Source organism: Elephas maximus, chromosome 14 (genome assembly GCF_024166365.1).
Source record: "Elephas maximus indicus isolate mEleMax1 chromosome 14, mEleMax1 primary haplotype, whole genome shotgun sequence".
NCBI lineage: Eukaryota > Metazoa > Chordata > Mammalia > Proboscidea > Elephantidae > Elephas > Elephas maximus.
This window is the reverse complement of record NC_064832.1, coordinates 98868762-98883885: the sequence shown is the minus strand read 5'-3', so window position 1 is coordinate 98883885 and position 15124 is coordinate 98868762. Positions and strand designations below refer to the sequence as shown.

Here is a 15124-nt window from a genome sequence, read left to right as displayed (position 1 = left end):
GAATTTTAATAAAATCTATTTAATTTCTTCCCCAAAGATGAAGTTATTCATTAACTCTAAGCATCCTGCATTAAATGGGATCCCAGCTCTCCTGCTCGTTTGCCCATCCCTTCAGAAACCCGGGAAGTGAGGGTTTTCTTTCTAAAGCAGTACTTCTCCAAGTGTGGTCCAAAGACCCCCTGCAGCAGAATTACTCCCAGATGTCTGTTAAAAATGCAGACTGTGGGCCCCCTTGCAGCTCTCCCGAGTCAGAATCTGGTGACAGGGCAGGAAAACCCGCAGTACAGCAAACGCCCGGGGGGATTCCAGTGCAAGCTGACGCTCAAAAGCAGATGAGCGGCCCAGTTCCTGGTGCACAATAAAGGCTGAGCCTGGCCGCTGCTATCCAGAACCGCCTCTGTGCTCGGCCCCCTTGAGTCCTCACAATAGCCATGGGGGTAAAAGGGGCCCTTGGGGCACAACAGTTAAGCCAAAGGTCAGTGGTTCATACCCACCCAGTGACTCTGTGGGACAAAGACCTGGCGATCTGCTCCTTTAACGGTTACAGCCTAGAAAACCCTGTGGGGCAGTTGTACTGTGTCACATGGGTTCACTGTGAGCCAGAAGCAACTCCACGACCCAACAACAAGTTCTGTCACTGCCCCATTTCACAGATAAAGAAACTGGACTAGCTAGGAGGTACTGCCCGAAGTGAAACAGCTCATCAGTGGAAGAGCTGAGATTTCTAGCAAGTTCCAGGGGTGCTAATGCTGCTGGTTAGAGACCAGTTCTGAGAACCACTAGTAGAGCATTGCCTCTCAAAATTTATTATACATAAGAATCACCCGGGGATCTTGTTAGAATGCAGATTCTGATTCAGTATATCTGGGGTGGAAATCCAAATTCTCAGCAGAGGGTTGAACCAGAATGATCCGGTTCGAAGCCCTGATCCCAACCCAGTTCTGACCTACTCCAGACCCAGGCTCTGAACCAGCTGTTGTTTGGTGCTGTCAAGTTGGTTCCGATCCACGGTGACCCTGTGCACAACAGAATGAAACGCTGCCCAGTCCTGCTCCATCCTCACAGTTGTTGCTGTGTTTGAGCCCATTGTTGCAGCCACTGTGTCAGTCCGTCTCATTGAGGGTCTTCATCTAGACTACATAAACTCTGAATTAGGGAGAGGAGCTTATTGAGGGCTTGCCATGTGCCAGATACTGACCGTACCAGGGAACAAGAAAGTCACAAGCCTTCATGGAGTCCACATTCAGGAAGGAAGCCGGGCATTCAAGGAGGAAGTACACAAGCGAGTATTATTAGTTCTTTGCAATACGTTAGCAGTCTTGTAGCTGCCAGCTAGTGAAGGCAGCTGAGGTCAGATGACCAAGCTCTGACTTCATTACCCTCGAATTCCACATCCCAGAAGCAGCCTGAACATTCTCGTCTGCGTAGTTGCCCCTGTAAAGGGCAGCAGTTTTCCTTCTTCTGCAGTCATTATTCCTACATCCGGAATTATGTAGGGTGGTGTCGCGGGAACAGGCTTACAGCTGGATCTTTGTTTAAAAGCTCCCCTAGGCTCTGAAAACCCAGCGATTGAAAACTGAAGCTCCAATCCCCTTGGCAGCTCCGTGCCGTGTAGTTCTTGTTCGCTGGCTGCTCACCAGAGCGTTATCTGTTTCTACAAGTGCCGTAAAAGGTGGTAGAGGTGCACTTTCACTAAAATTACAACTTGCAGGGTACTTTTCAAGTTATGTGCTCACTTGGACATATTTCACTTGAAATTACCCCAAAAGAAAAAAAAGTTCTTTCTTTCCTTTTTCCCTTTCTTCTCTAATTTGAGAATGTGAAATATATATATATATACACATACATACATATATATATCGGCAATGGGTTTTTTATATACATACATATACATATATACACATGTACATACATATAAAACCAAACCCGTTGCTGTCGAGACGGTTCTGACTTACAGTGACTGTATAGGACAGAGTAGAACTGCCCTATAGGGTTCTCAAGGAGCAGCTGGTGAATTCGAACTGTGGGCCTTTTGGTTAGCAGCCTGTTTTGTAACCACTGCACCACCAGGGCGCTCTCTCTATATATAAATTCTGATTCACTTGTGTGCAGAACACTCACTGTTTCCCCAGAGATAGGGAGCTCATGAAAAGTGAGCCAAGTCATTCTAAAAGAGCATCTCTAGTTGTTTAATCGTCCTTCATGATTGTTTTTATGCTTGTTTATTTGTGTATTTATGGATCCCTTGTGCACAATGGTTAAGTGCTTGGCTGCTAACCGAAAGGTTGGTGGTTTGAACCTACCAGTGGGAGAAAAGACCTGGCAATCTGATCCTGTAAAGAAGATTACAGCCTAGGAAGCTCTGTGAGGCAGTTCTACATTGTCATATAGGGTTACGGTGAGTCAGAATCAACTTGAGGGCACACAACAACGTATATACATACACACACACACACACATATATACACACCCATGTATATATATATACACACACATACACACACCCATATGTATACACATATACACACACACACACACATAAAAAACTGCCCCCCTCACTGCTTTTATGAGGAGCATTTACCCTTTTTTCTCTCGTTCCTCACCACTCCTCTGTTCACTTAAGTGGAATCAGAAATTCAGTGTCAATAGTTATTCAAGAAATATTTGGGCCAGGCACTAGAAGGAACTGGGCACAGCAATAAACATACACACCCTTAAAAAAACAACCCTTTGCCGGTCGAGTCGATTCCAACTCATAGCGACCCTGTAGGACTCCACGGCATCAGGTTTTGGTTTTGGTTACTAAGGTCGAACGCCTGCAGTTTACAAGACTCACCACTAGATGGCGGGCTGGTACCCGCGGCAGCAAAAACCGTCGGGAGCAGCCTGGTTTTCTTCCAGGAGCCGGGTGGGTCTTTGAAAATGTGTTCTCAGATACGACCTCCTTCAGCAACTTACAGTCTTCCCTGACAAAAATATAACTTACATAACTAGTTTTTATTAGAAATAAACACAGTAATGTTCTCAAAAAACAAGAATTTATTTTCAAAAGTCTTTTTCCTCCCACCCGCAGCCCTCCCTGGGAGAACCTGCCTCTCTGGGTTAGAGATTTCGTTCAGAAACTCTCAGTCCAGGTGTTCGCGCCTGCTCCTAGCTGCCCACAATGACACGCACGGCTCCACGGCCCTTGTTTTTACTAAATTGGTTTTATCTAGCAGCAAGCAATAAGGATCCCTGGTGGTGCAATGGTTAAGCGCTCACCTAACTGAAAGGCTGGGGAGTCAACCCACCCAGCAGCTCTGGGGAAGAAAGACCCCACGATCTGCTCCCATGAAGATGGCAGCCTAGGAAACCCTATGGGGCAGCTCTGCTCTGTCACGTGGGGTTGCTGTGAGTCCGAGCCCACTCGAAGGCAACAGCACAGCAGCTGCCTGGGGCAGTGGTGGCTCAGTGTGGAACTCTCACTCTCCATGAGGGAGACCCAGACAGCACACCTCACCTGCAGCCACCACCCCTCTGTCAGCAGGGACTTGTGTGTGCTGTGATGCTGAGCAGGTTTTCAGTAAACTTCCAGACTAAGGCAGACTAGGAAGAAAAGCCTGGTGATCTACTTCTGAGAATCAGCCAGTGGAAGCCCTGTAGATCAGTGATCCAGTCCCATTATGCACGGGTTTGCCATGAGTCAGGGGCTGACTGGATGGCAGTTACTCCTCTTCACCTCAAGTGACAGTGAAAGATGGTGCCTCCAGCTCTTCTGAGCTTCCAACTCAAACCAAACTTACGAGGAAGCAGGTTTCCTTCTGCTTTCATCCCTCGACTCTGTGGTCGTCACTCCGTTCTGTGATAGGACAGCTAACCAGACTGGTAGATAGGAGGAGGGCTGCAGGAATCCCGCACGTAGAGGTCGTGGGCAGTAACAGAGCTGGGTGGATTTGCAGTCAGCCTACTATGCTCAGAACTGGAGCCACTGAAATGCGTTGATTAGTGGTTGGGGTCACCCAAAGGAAGAGATCCAGCGACCTTGCATGAGCCTGCTATTGACCCAAATCAGCATCACCAGCGAACTGAAGATGTATGATATCAAAGGACAGAACTGGGATTCAGAAATATCTTTGACCCTCTGTTGTTGTGTTGTTAGGTGCCGTTGAGTTGATTTTCGACTCATAGAGGCCCCATGGGACAGAGGAGAACTGCCCCATGGGGTTTTCTAGGCTATAATCTTTATGGGAGCAGATCACCCCATTTTTCTCCCAAGGAGCCGCTGGGTGGATTTGAACCACCAACCTTTCAGTTAGCAGCGAAGGCTTAACCGTTTGCTCCACCAAGCCTCTTTAGAGATAAGCATGGATCCCTATGGATTAAGTGGCATGGGGTACTTAGGTTACCGGTCATTACAGGAGAGCAGTAACAGGAAGGCCTGGCCTGATGGCAGGTCACAGGCTGTTTGCTGACTGAGCTCAGTGTGAGTTTCAGTGGGACATGTCTGCCAAAAATACAAATGTGACTTTGTCATCAGCTCTCCTCGAATGGGCCCGACTCATGGCGACCCCTCGCACAACAGAACAAAACGCCGTCTGGCCCTGCGCCATCCCCGTGATCAGTTGCACATCAGACCTTTGTGGTCCACTGGCTGATGTTGGGAAGCAGCTCTCCAGGCCTTTCCCTGTCCACCATCATAGCAACACACAAGCCTCCAGGGACAGATGGGTGGGGGCTGCACTGAGTGGGAATCAAACCCAGGTTTCCTGCGTGGAAGGTGAGACTTCTGGCACTGAACCACCTCGCTCGCCCTCAGTGTGAACTCAGAGAGTTTGACCGCCAAGGGGGTGCTCTTCCTTGATGACACGCATTGTCCCTCTGCTGAGGGAGCAGGGCCGAGGCTTTGCCCAGAAAAGGGGTGGAGGAAGAAGCACATGGTGCTCACCAAAACACAAAAGGCTGCCAAGTGGAAGACGGAGAACTTCTTCGTGCCGCATTTAAGGGCACTGAAGTATAACAGAAGAGAAGGCAGACGCTGACAGGTGAGAGATGTGGACGTGGTGTAAGAAAAACTTTGTACCACTTAGACCTGTTGGAAAATGAAGCAGCCTTTACTACAGGTGGCACGGTCACTGAAGTTTCCAGGTGGAGGCTGCTCGGTGATCTTTCGTGAGTGTTTGGAAGAAAGTTCCGCTCTCAGAATTTGGGTGAAACTGAGTGGAAATAGAATAAATGCAACGTTTCCCCAGCGCGTTATTTATACAGTCATGTTCCACTCTGCACGTCTTTCCCTGTGGGCCCTTCTTCAAAACCGTGATTCTACCAGGGAGAAAAAGACATGGTGTAAGGGGGTGCTTCCTTAGTTGGTCTGCATCTGTCTGGTCCACGATTCATCCCTGTCACCAAGGACTTAAATAATACAGTTGGTTTCACTTGAAACGACATAGTCTTACTGGTCTAGCCAAGGTTAAAAATAATAATATACAATACTGGCAACGGTTTAGTGCTCGGCTGCTAACCAGAAGGTTGACAGTTCAGATGTACTCACAGGTGCCTCGGAAGAAAGGCTTGGCAATCTCCTTCCAAAAATCAGCCCTTGGAAACCCCGTGGGGCCCAGTTCTACTCTGACACACGTGGGGTCGCCGTGAGTGGGAACCGGCTTGATGGCGACTGGTGTGGTTTGGTTGGCAAAGTAATGAAGATACCGATAATCTCACATGTGTTAGAAGAAAAGGAACTTAACGGAGCTTTTCTGAAAGGCCATAGCTTTAAATGACATGTGTACCCTCAGACCAAGTAAGGCTGTTCCAGAAATGTACCCTGTGGCTGGCTGTTGCCGGAGCATCAATCCCACCTCACGCAGCCCCCGTGACAGAGTAGGCCGGCTCCCTGGGGTTTTCAAGGCCGGGACCTTCCAGGAGCGGATCTCCAGACCTGCCTCCTGAGGTGCCTCCGGGAGGTTTCCGGCCTTTTTTCTAGTAGTCGAGCCCCTACCCGTTTGAGCCACCCACAGACTAGAAATTTAACCTAAGGGGGAGAAAATCAGATGTGTCTGCATTTATGCGGGGGTTCATCTTGTGCTTTTTTGTATGGAAAAAAATCAAAATATATTGGAACAGCTGACATCAGGGCATTGGTCAGTTAAATAACAGCATGATGGGGAGGCGGCAGGAGAATGCCCTGGTTGGAATCCCGGGCTCTGAACGCAGACATGAGTTTAAGTTCTGACCTTGCCACTTACTGAGCGCGTAACATTTGGGCAAGTTATTTGACGTTTCTGCAACTCAGTTTCTCATCTCTGAAATATCAGCGAAATACTAAATCCATAGGTTGTTGTGAAGATCAAAGGGGACCATCGGAAGTCTTCCGTGTGACGCCCAGCACACCCCGTTGTTCGGTGAACGGCAGTGGTGGTAGGTGTGTGGGGTCAGGGGTTCCGTGGTGGAATTCTCACCTTCGTGGGGAGACCCAGGTTCCCTTTCCAGCCAACATACCTCATGCACAGCCAGCACCCGTCTGTCCGTGGAGGCCTGTGTGTTGCTATGATGCTGAGCAGGTTTCAGTGAAGCTTTTAGGCCTGGTGATCTACTTCCAGAAATCAGCCAGTGGACACTCAGCGAGTCACAACAACCCACCCCGTCGCGCATGGGGTTGCTGTGAGTTGGGGGCTGAGCGGGGGACAGCTGACAGCAAAGTTGTCATCAAGTCAATTTCAGATCACAGCAGCCCCACCTGACGAGTAGAATTGCCCCCTAGGGCCTTCTAGGCTGTGATCTTTGTGCGAGCAGGCATCAATCGTATTTTTATGCAAATAACTTCTGCCTTCTAGGTTTGTTTGCCCTCCCCCATGAGGTATTTCTGTAAGCACCACTATGCTAATTTTTTTTACATGTTGCTGTAAACAAATGTGGAAGGTGCACGTTATTTTCATAAAAATATGGTAGCCAAGTCTTTCTCCAACAGAGCTGCTGGGTGAATTCAAACCATCAACCTTTCGGCTAGCAGCCGAATGCTTAACCATTGCACCATCAGGACTCCTTAAAAACAAAGTATTTGTGTGATCATTAAGACCCTGAAATACTCATCAGCCACTGAAATGATGACGTAGATACATGTTTATTCACTCGGACGATGTTCATGACATATTGTCTATTGGCAAAAGAAAAGCAGGAGAGAGAAAGCTCTGGAAATCTAGACTCCAGAATGTTTTCCTCTCTAATTATTTGTCTTTTCTAGTTTTTCCACAGTGACTTACGTAACTTGCGTGATGAAAACGGAATGAAATTTTTAAAATTGCAGTGGTATTGGGTTTCCACAGTTTTAGCAAAACCCCAGGATGGACAGTTCCTGACAGAGTTTGCCTAACTAACTGCAGCCACGTGGAAGTCCTTTTGAGACAGCTCAGGACTGCTTTTACGTGACCATGAGAGTCAGGTCCCTGGTGTTTCCACCCACTCCTCCTCCTTCCCCTATTTCTCTGGTGTAATACTTTGAAAAGGGATTTTAATTTTCCCTTTAACATCGTTACCACTCTTCAGACTTGCCCCTTTCTGACTTCTAAACAACTTTTATTAGTTCTTTAAGCTCTTGATTTCATAAAGATTTTATATGTGAGTATAAAATGGGGATTTAGAGTGTTAATTTTTTTCCCCAAGGGGTTTAGTTTAGAAGCATGTGGACTGGAAAGTACATTTTGCAGAACAATGCCCTGCTTTAAATGTTGCTATATTTCACTTCTTAAAGATTGGAATTTAATCCATTTTCCTTAGAAAGAATCACAGAGACCAAATACCGTGACTAGAGGAAGGTCCATGTCCTTTTAAAGGGGTACCATGTTTGCTAAAAAGTACATCGACCTTTTTCCATGGTTTTGTCAATTTCACGCCACTTTTGTTCAATTCTATTTTACGAAATAATTTTTACTACCTGCTGGACTCCTCTGGGAAAATACTTCAGTGGCTGCTAATGACTGATCCGCTGACATCTCAGCATGGTTTTCCTTGACGTCATCACAACACCCAGAGCTAGACTTGCGCCAACATGTCTGTTATACCAGTCAGCGATTAGTTCAGGATTGTGGGAATCCCAGAAACCGTTTGCCTGGCTTCAGGTTGTCTGTGAATTTTCATATTATTTTATGGTCACCATCTGCATTTTGTGATTATATATTAAATCTTTTATTCTTCAAACAAGTTTTCCAAATGGTCTCAGTTTCCCATCCAAGGGAAGCCAAGTGTATGCCCAAACAACTACTGTTCACGAGTCCCAGCCAGTGCTAAATCCCAAACAAGTGAAAAAAGAAACAAAAAGTGAAGCCCTTCTTAAAAAAGAAAAATCCTGTGTAAAATACCAGTGTGCCCACATGCCTACACACCTGACCTTTCGCTGTACCTATTCTGGCTAGGACGCGCCTCAAGCTTCTAACTGGAACCTTTTCCTAATTGTTGCCATTGAACACATTTAGTCTGTCAGATCACGGGATGTCTTTATAGCCATATAATAAACCCTAGAGAACAACTTCTCTGGCTGTAGCCATCTGCAGTGATCACAAGGGTAGCTTACAAAATACTGACAGTCTTTATGGTAATAGGATGCATATGGCAGCCCACAGTTCCGTGTAGCCACATTCAATTAGCATTGTACCATCACGGAGTTTTATTGCTGAGTTAAAACAGGGAAGGCACTACATACTAGATGATCTGCACTAATCCCCATCTTGTTAGTAGTCTTCCATGTTTAAAATGTGGGGGACCATGTACAGAACATTAAATGAACATTAAATTATATTTCACATTGTGAAAATTCTTCAGCTGACAAGTAATGTGCTGTCACTTCATGTGTGGGTCATATTAAAAAAAAAAAAAAAACCCATTGCCGTGGTGTTGATTCCGACTCACAGCGACCCTATAGGACAGAGTAGGACTGCCCCATAGGGTTTCCAAAGCTGTAAATCTTTGTGGAAGCAGACGGGGACATCGTTCTCCCTCGGAGCGGCTGGTGGGTTTGAACCACCAACCTTTTGGTTAGCACCTGAGCACTTAACCACTGCACCACCTCGGCTCCTTTCATGTTTTATAAAGGGTTTAAAATACAGTTATCACAAAAAGTTCTGCTTATACTCAACAACAACAAAATTAATAAAATTTAGGGAAAAAAAAGTTCTGCTCATCCCAGAGCCCTGTTGCTGGAGCTGGCTGTCCACACCTGTCTGGGTCACCTGTTAAGGTTCCTTCCCGGAGACGTCAGGAGGAAGAGCAATGCTAGTGAACAAAGTCGGATCCACTCAAAGACCCCAAAGCCTGGGACTCGGCGTTTTAAACGTAGGGTTGTTAGAAGCTTTTCAGATGTTTAACTTTTAATTAAAAACGTAGTTCAAAGCAGATTTATGGCTGTCATTTGGGAAAATAACTTCTCTGGAGATGGTTTTGGGAGGACGTGTGTGTGTTTGAAGCAGATGTATTTAGCAATCTGTGACTTTAACAAAGTTTTAATTACATCTGTAAAGGGGCTCCCGCGCCCTCTGTAATTGGCTTGGTAAGACTTGAGGGTGAACGCAGCTTAGGTTGCGGCAGACGCCAGTGGTGACCCCGGTTGTGAGGCTCATTACTCCACTGGCCATGAGGAAGAAAAAGGAGCCTGGTGGCACAGGGGTTAAAGTGCTCGCTGCTAACTGAAGGGTGGGTGGTTCGAACTCACCCAGTGGCTCCTCGGGAGAAAGATGTAGGAGTCTGCTTCCGTGAAGATCACAGCCTAGAAAACCCCATGGGGCGCTTCTCCTCCGACCTGTAGGGTCGCTAAGGGTTTTTTTTGTTTTTGGTTTGGTCTGAGGAGGGAGGGGCGTACGTCCATTGAAGGAGGGAAACCCTGAAATTTATTCTTCTGTAGCGTTCTCCGAAAGTGTTGACAGAGAAAACACCTTGCTTCCTGCCCTGCCTGACATTAGTTAACCAGAGTTCCAGACTGGAGGCCTGGACTCCTCTTCACCTGCAAAAACACTTTGTTGAAGTATTTCTAATGTGCTTGTATCTAGAAATGTTTTCAGTTACATGTAACAGGCTTTTGTCTCTAAGCTCCTAGTGTCTCTCCTTAGCGTCTCTGAACTTCTTTAACCCAACCCGCTGCCTTTGAGTCGATTCTGGCTCACAGTGACCCCATATGACAGAGTAGAACTGCCTCATAGGGTTTTCTAGGCCGTAATCTTTACAGGAACAGATGGCCAGGTCTTTCTCCCTCGGAGCGGCTGGTGGATTCAAACCTCCTGCCTTTCAGTTAGCAGCCAAAGTGCTTAACCACTGTGCCGCCAGAGCTGTTTTTAACCTCTTTGTGTTTATGACGGTTCTACTATAGAATTTCCAAAGCAGAAAAAGGGGACATTGTAGAAGTGATGAAAGAGGTGAATAGAACGTTTTAATTATAGGTTCTGTGTATTTTATTTGGAGTCTCCGGGCGGTGCCAGTGGTCCGTGCACTCAGCTGGTAACCAAAAGGTTGGAGGTTCAAGTCCACCCAAAGGTGCCTTGGAAGAAAGGCCTGGCAATCTACTTCTGAAAAATTAGCTGTTGAAAACCCTACAGAGCACAGCTCTCCTCGGACACGCGTGGGGTCACCGTGAGTAGGGGTCACTTCCTCAGACACGCGTGGGGTCACCGTGAGTCAGAGTCAACTCCATGGCAACTGGTTTACGTGTTTTATTTGAATTGGTTTTGGTTTATTTTAGAAGCATTGTTACATTTAGGTAGCGTTCATTTCTTTATTTTAGGTAGTTTTTTTAGTGCTTTTTATCTTAGCTATGGAAACTTTTCTGCTCCTATAAAGATTTACAGTGTTGGAAACCCTGTGGGACAGTCCTACTCTGTCCTGTAGGGCCACCGTGAGTCAGAATCAACTCAGCGGCACCCAACAACAACAAATGTCCTACAGCATAGGTGGTGGGGATTGAGGCTTTGGATCAAATGGCTCAGTTAAATGTCACCGACGTTGGCGTATGAGTGTATGTTAGATGGAACTGCTGTTGAAACGCAGGTGCCTGGTATCAGACGGGACGCTTAGTTTCCGTTGATGGGGGAGTGTAGACTCAGAAAAAGAGCGTGAGGATGGCTGCACAACTTGAACGAAATCATCAATGTCACTGAATTGAACACATGAAAATTGTTGAATTGGTGTATATTCTGCTGTGTGTATTTTCACCAACAAGCAAAATAAATAAAGCAAATTATTTTTAAAAATGTGGACGCTCTAAAATAAAACCTTTGCTGCCTCTGAGAGACCTGTACAGCCGTGCTCAGCGTGAAGATGTAACTCACAACTGGGTCCCCAGCATCTGCTCTTGTCACACTCGAGTGAAGTTAGCTGATACAGACACTGTGTTTAGGGAAAAAGCCACAAAATTTGTTTCAAACAATTATCAACGGGGACACATACGTCAGAATCTGCAACGCCTCGCAACGCAGGCCCCGCGACTGTTTGGACCCAGCAGAGCGTCAGACAGAGGCTACTTTGCGTTCTGTAAGGTTTACTGGAGACCAAGTGGAATTAGGGACGTAAACAGCTCCGCTCTGTCTGGGAGATAAACTCAGTCATCTCCTGGGTGTTTCCATCTCAGGTTTCTTTTCATGAAGAGCGTTTGCTTGGCACGTGGATGACTAGAGACTACATTCATGGATTTCTTCTGCCTGAGAACCTCCAAGGAGCCCTGGTGGTGCAGTGGTTAAGCACTTGACTGCTAAATTAAAGGCTGGCGGTTCAAACCCACCAGCCACTCCTCGGGAGACAGATGTGACACTCTGCTTCCTTAACGATTTACAGCCTTGGAAACTCTATGGGGCAGTTCTGCTCTGTCCTGTAGAGTCACTATGAGTTGGAATTGACTCGATAGCAACAGGTTTGTCTTGGCTTTTTGAGAACATCTAGGCTGGAGACAATACTGTGTTTTGCAGTTCTAATACTTCCAAAAGAGCCCTGGTGGTGCAGTGGTTAAGCCCTCGGTTGCTAACTGAAATGTCGATGGTTTGAACTCACCAGCTGCTCCCTGGGAGGAAGATGTGGCAGTCTGCTCCTGCAAAGATGACAGCCTAGGAAACCCTATGGGGCAGTGCTCCTCTGTCCTATAGGGCCACCGTGAGTCAGAATCGACTCAACGGCACCCAACAACAACAAACGCCTCAAAATCCCAAATCCAAACCTGTCCATGGTGTCCAGGGCTAAGCAGCTGCTTCATAAAGGAGGAAGGACAGTGTCCACCCCAGATGACAGCTGGTCAAGGCAGCATCTGTGAGGGTCACCTGGCTGCCTCTGTCCTCACATCTCAAATGCAGGTGACCTCACAAGCTCTGGACTCCTCACAAGGGCAGCTCAAACTTGATCATGGACAAAGCATCAGGACGAACAAAAGCTCCTTGCTATGAGGAGGGGGAAGACGTCAGAGTATTTTTGGTCCAGAAGAGAGACAGTCTCTCCAGTGAGGAGGCCCTCACTGCCGGCTTCTGCCAGAGCAGCTAGTTCCGAGTGCTCATTGCTGAGGCTGCAGCTTAGCTGGTCAAGCGTTGGCACCGTAGCCCGAAGTGTGATGAGACGTGAACACGCTTCTTGGAAAGGAAGGCAGACGTGGCGTGTGAATGGTAACGACACACCAGGGGTGTGCACATGGGCACTGCTGTGCAGCAGGTCCGAGCTGCTCAAGAAGTAATAGATGATGGCAAGGCCTGACCTGCTGGATGAGTTACCTGGATATACATGGTCGACGCCACCATTTCCTTGAAACACCTCCCCAAGATCAGCCTTGCTGGAAACACTAGCCTTTTACTGGGCCTTCCCTTTTTCCAATCTTCTGATTCCAATAGAAGGCAGTGAATCAAAACTCCAGATGCCCTTTGATCTTCCCTTTGAAATAAAAGAAGTTGTTTGGGATACTTTCTTTCTTTTTTTTTCCTTTTAAGAGCAGATCCATTTGGTTTGATCTTGGGCTCAGATTAAAGGAGTATAAACACCCCTCAACAGTAACATGGATCCCCTTCTGTGGTTTGTTGGGTAAAAGGATTGGAGACTTACGGCCTTCATAAGGAAGTCTGGACAGAATGCTGACTCCACATGTGATAAAACTTTTCAGATCACCACAGGCGAAGTGAAGTGTTAATATCCCTGTCAGTTATTAATAAAACACGTAAATAGATCGCATTGGAAACTTGAGGCACTGAAAACAAAGGATTTTCAATAGATGCACAGATTTTTTGTTCGTTTACTAACTGCATTTGAAAAGCCTCATGTATTAGGAGGAAGAAGTAATTATTTTCACAGACTGGATAACTTTGCATTTCATTTTGTATGCGAATCAATTTTAACTGTAGAAAACATCAAATATAGCGAAGCAAAAGGGAAAGAGAAGTCTCCCATAACCCTACCACCCAGCGACAAACGCGCTGACATTTTGTATTCTTACGGAATTTTTCCTTGCACGTCTTTTTTCTCTTTCTTGAACGTTCTATGCAAACCGATCTGTAACCTGCTGTTCTCAGGTCTCAAGAATAGCTCATTTTGGTAAGTATAGATCCAGTCACGTTTTAGTAGCCCTGTAGCCCCCTTGGCGTGAGTGTGTTGTCCGCTCTGTGACAAGCAGCCGCCTGCTGAGGGTTCAGCTTGGTCCCGTCTGCAGGAATCCGAAGACGCAGCCCGCTGGGCTGATAACTGGAAGGTTGGCAGTTTGAACCCACCCAGGGGTTCCCTGAGAGAAGGACCTGGTGATCTGCTCCAGTCAAGATTGTTGTTGTTAGGCGCCCTGGAGTCTACTCCAACTCAGCGACCCCATGTGACAGGGCAGAACAGCCCCGTAGGGTTTCCTAAACTGTAATCTTTACAGGACCAGACAGCCTAGAAAACCCTACGGAGGCAGTTCTGCTTTGTCGCCTGGGGTTGATATGAGTTGAAACTGACCCCACGGCACCTCATAACAACAACAGCAAAGAAGGACGTGCATTATGTACACCATTAGGCATCAGCCACTGAGAATTTGCTGGTTTCTGTGAGCAGAACCAGATAAAATTCTGATTTGTTTTTTTTTTTTTACTTTTTGTTAAAAATTCATTAGATTCCTATCACAATGACCCTTGTTTCTTTAAGAAAGCTTTTGACCAAAAGGTCAACAATTGCTTTAAAACAAAGATGAGAAGGCAAGGGGGTGGGGAAACTAGATGAATGGAAACAAAACCACCAGAATGGGAATAATGAGAACGTGCAAGCATTGTGTAGAATGTAGCCAATGTCACTGAACAATTTGTGTAGAAATTGTTAAATGGAAGCCTAAACAGCTGTGTAAACCTTCACAAAAAACATAGTAAAATGTTATTTAAAAAAGTAAAATCTTTTGCACTCTTGGCTTTAAGCGGTACACTTTTCATTTCTGTTTTAGGTGTACGAACACCAAGACGGCAGCAAGTCCCTCAAGCTGGGTGACTTCGGACTGGCCACCATTGTGGACGGGCCCCTGTACACGGTCTGTGGCACCCCGACATACGTGGCTCCAGAAATCATTGCTGAAACCGGGTGAGCGGTTCTCTTGCGTCTGTTTATCATAAGTGCTGCAGTTAAAAAAGAGCCAGCCTGTTACACGAGTATCAGCGGTAGTGCTGCTCTGTGCCATCGCACAGAAGAGCCATCAGGTTTCCTTCATTCTCTCTCTCTCTCTTTTTAAACTTTTACAGTTGAGCCATTTTCTCTGTTTTTCCAATCAAGTTGCCAATTACCGCAATCTTATTTAAGGCTTCCATTTGGTCTTTGTTAAAGGTAGAAGAGCAGTTATTAACCCCAGGGTAAAAAATGTGCTGGCTAACGGAAACATACAGCAGTGGTGATTAACTCGCTTTTGGAGATAAAAGAAACAGACATTGCTGTTTGCGGTGATGGCAGCCTCCTCGGGTTTTGCTCTCTGTGGCCCTATTGTCCGTTCCCACTCCCGCTATTGGCCCTCTAGGGGATCCATTGATTTTTCTGAGGCGTACAAGTGCATTCAGGCATCGGGGCCACTGAGAGTTTGCTGGTTTCTGTGAGCAGAACCAGATGAATGGAAACGTCCACCCTAGACTGAGGTGGGAAGAGGGGGTGGCTTAATACTTGCATTCGGTTTCAGCCACCGTTGAGTTGATTCTGACTCATC

The 15124-nt window shown here is 46.5% G+C and overlaps 1 protein-coding gene across 3 annotated transcripts in view; it reads left to right on the top strand.

Annotated features, from left to right (window-relative positions):
- DCLK1 (doublecortin like kinase 1) overlaps positions 1-15124 on the top strand; it is a 189768-nt gene that overhangs the window by 123603 nt on the left and 51041 nt on the right. For all 3 annotated transcript variants that reach the window (XM_049853462.1, XM_049853464.1, XM_049853463.1), the window contains one exon: positions 14381-14514. In XM_049853462.1, the coding sequence (XP_049709419.1) occupies positions 14381-14514 (134 nt within the window). The remainder of the gene's footprint in view (positions 1-14380; positions 14515-15124) is intronic.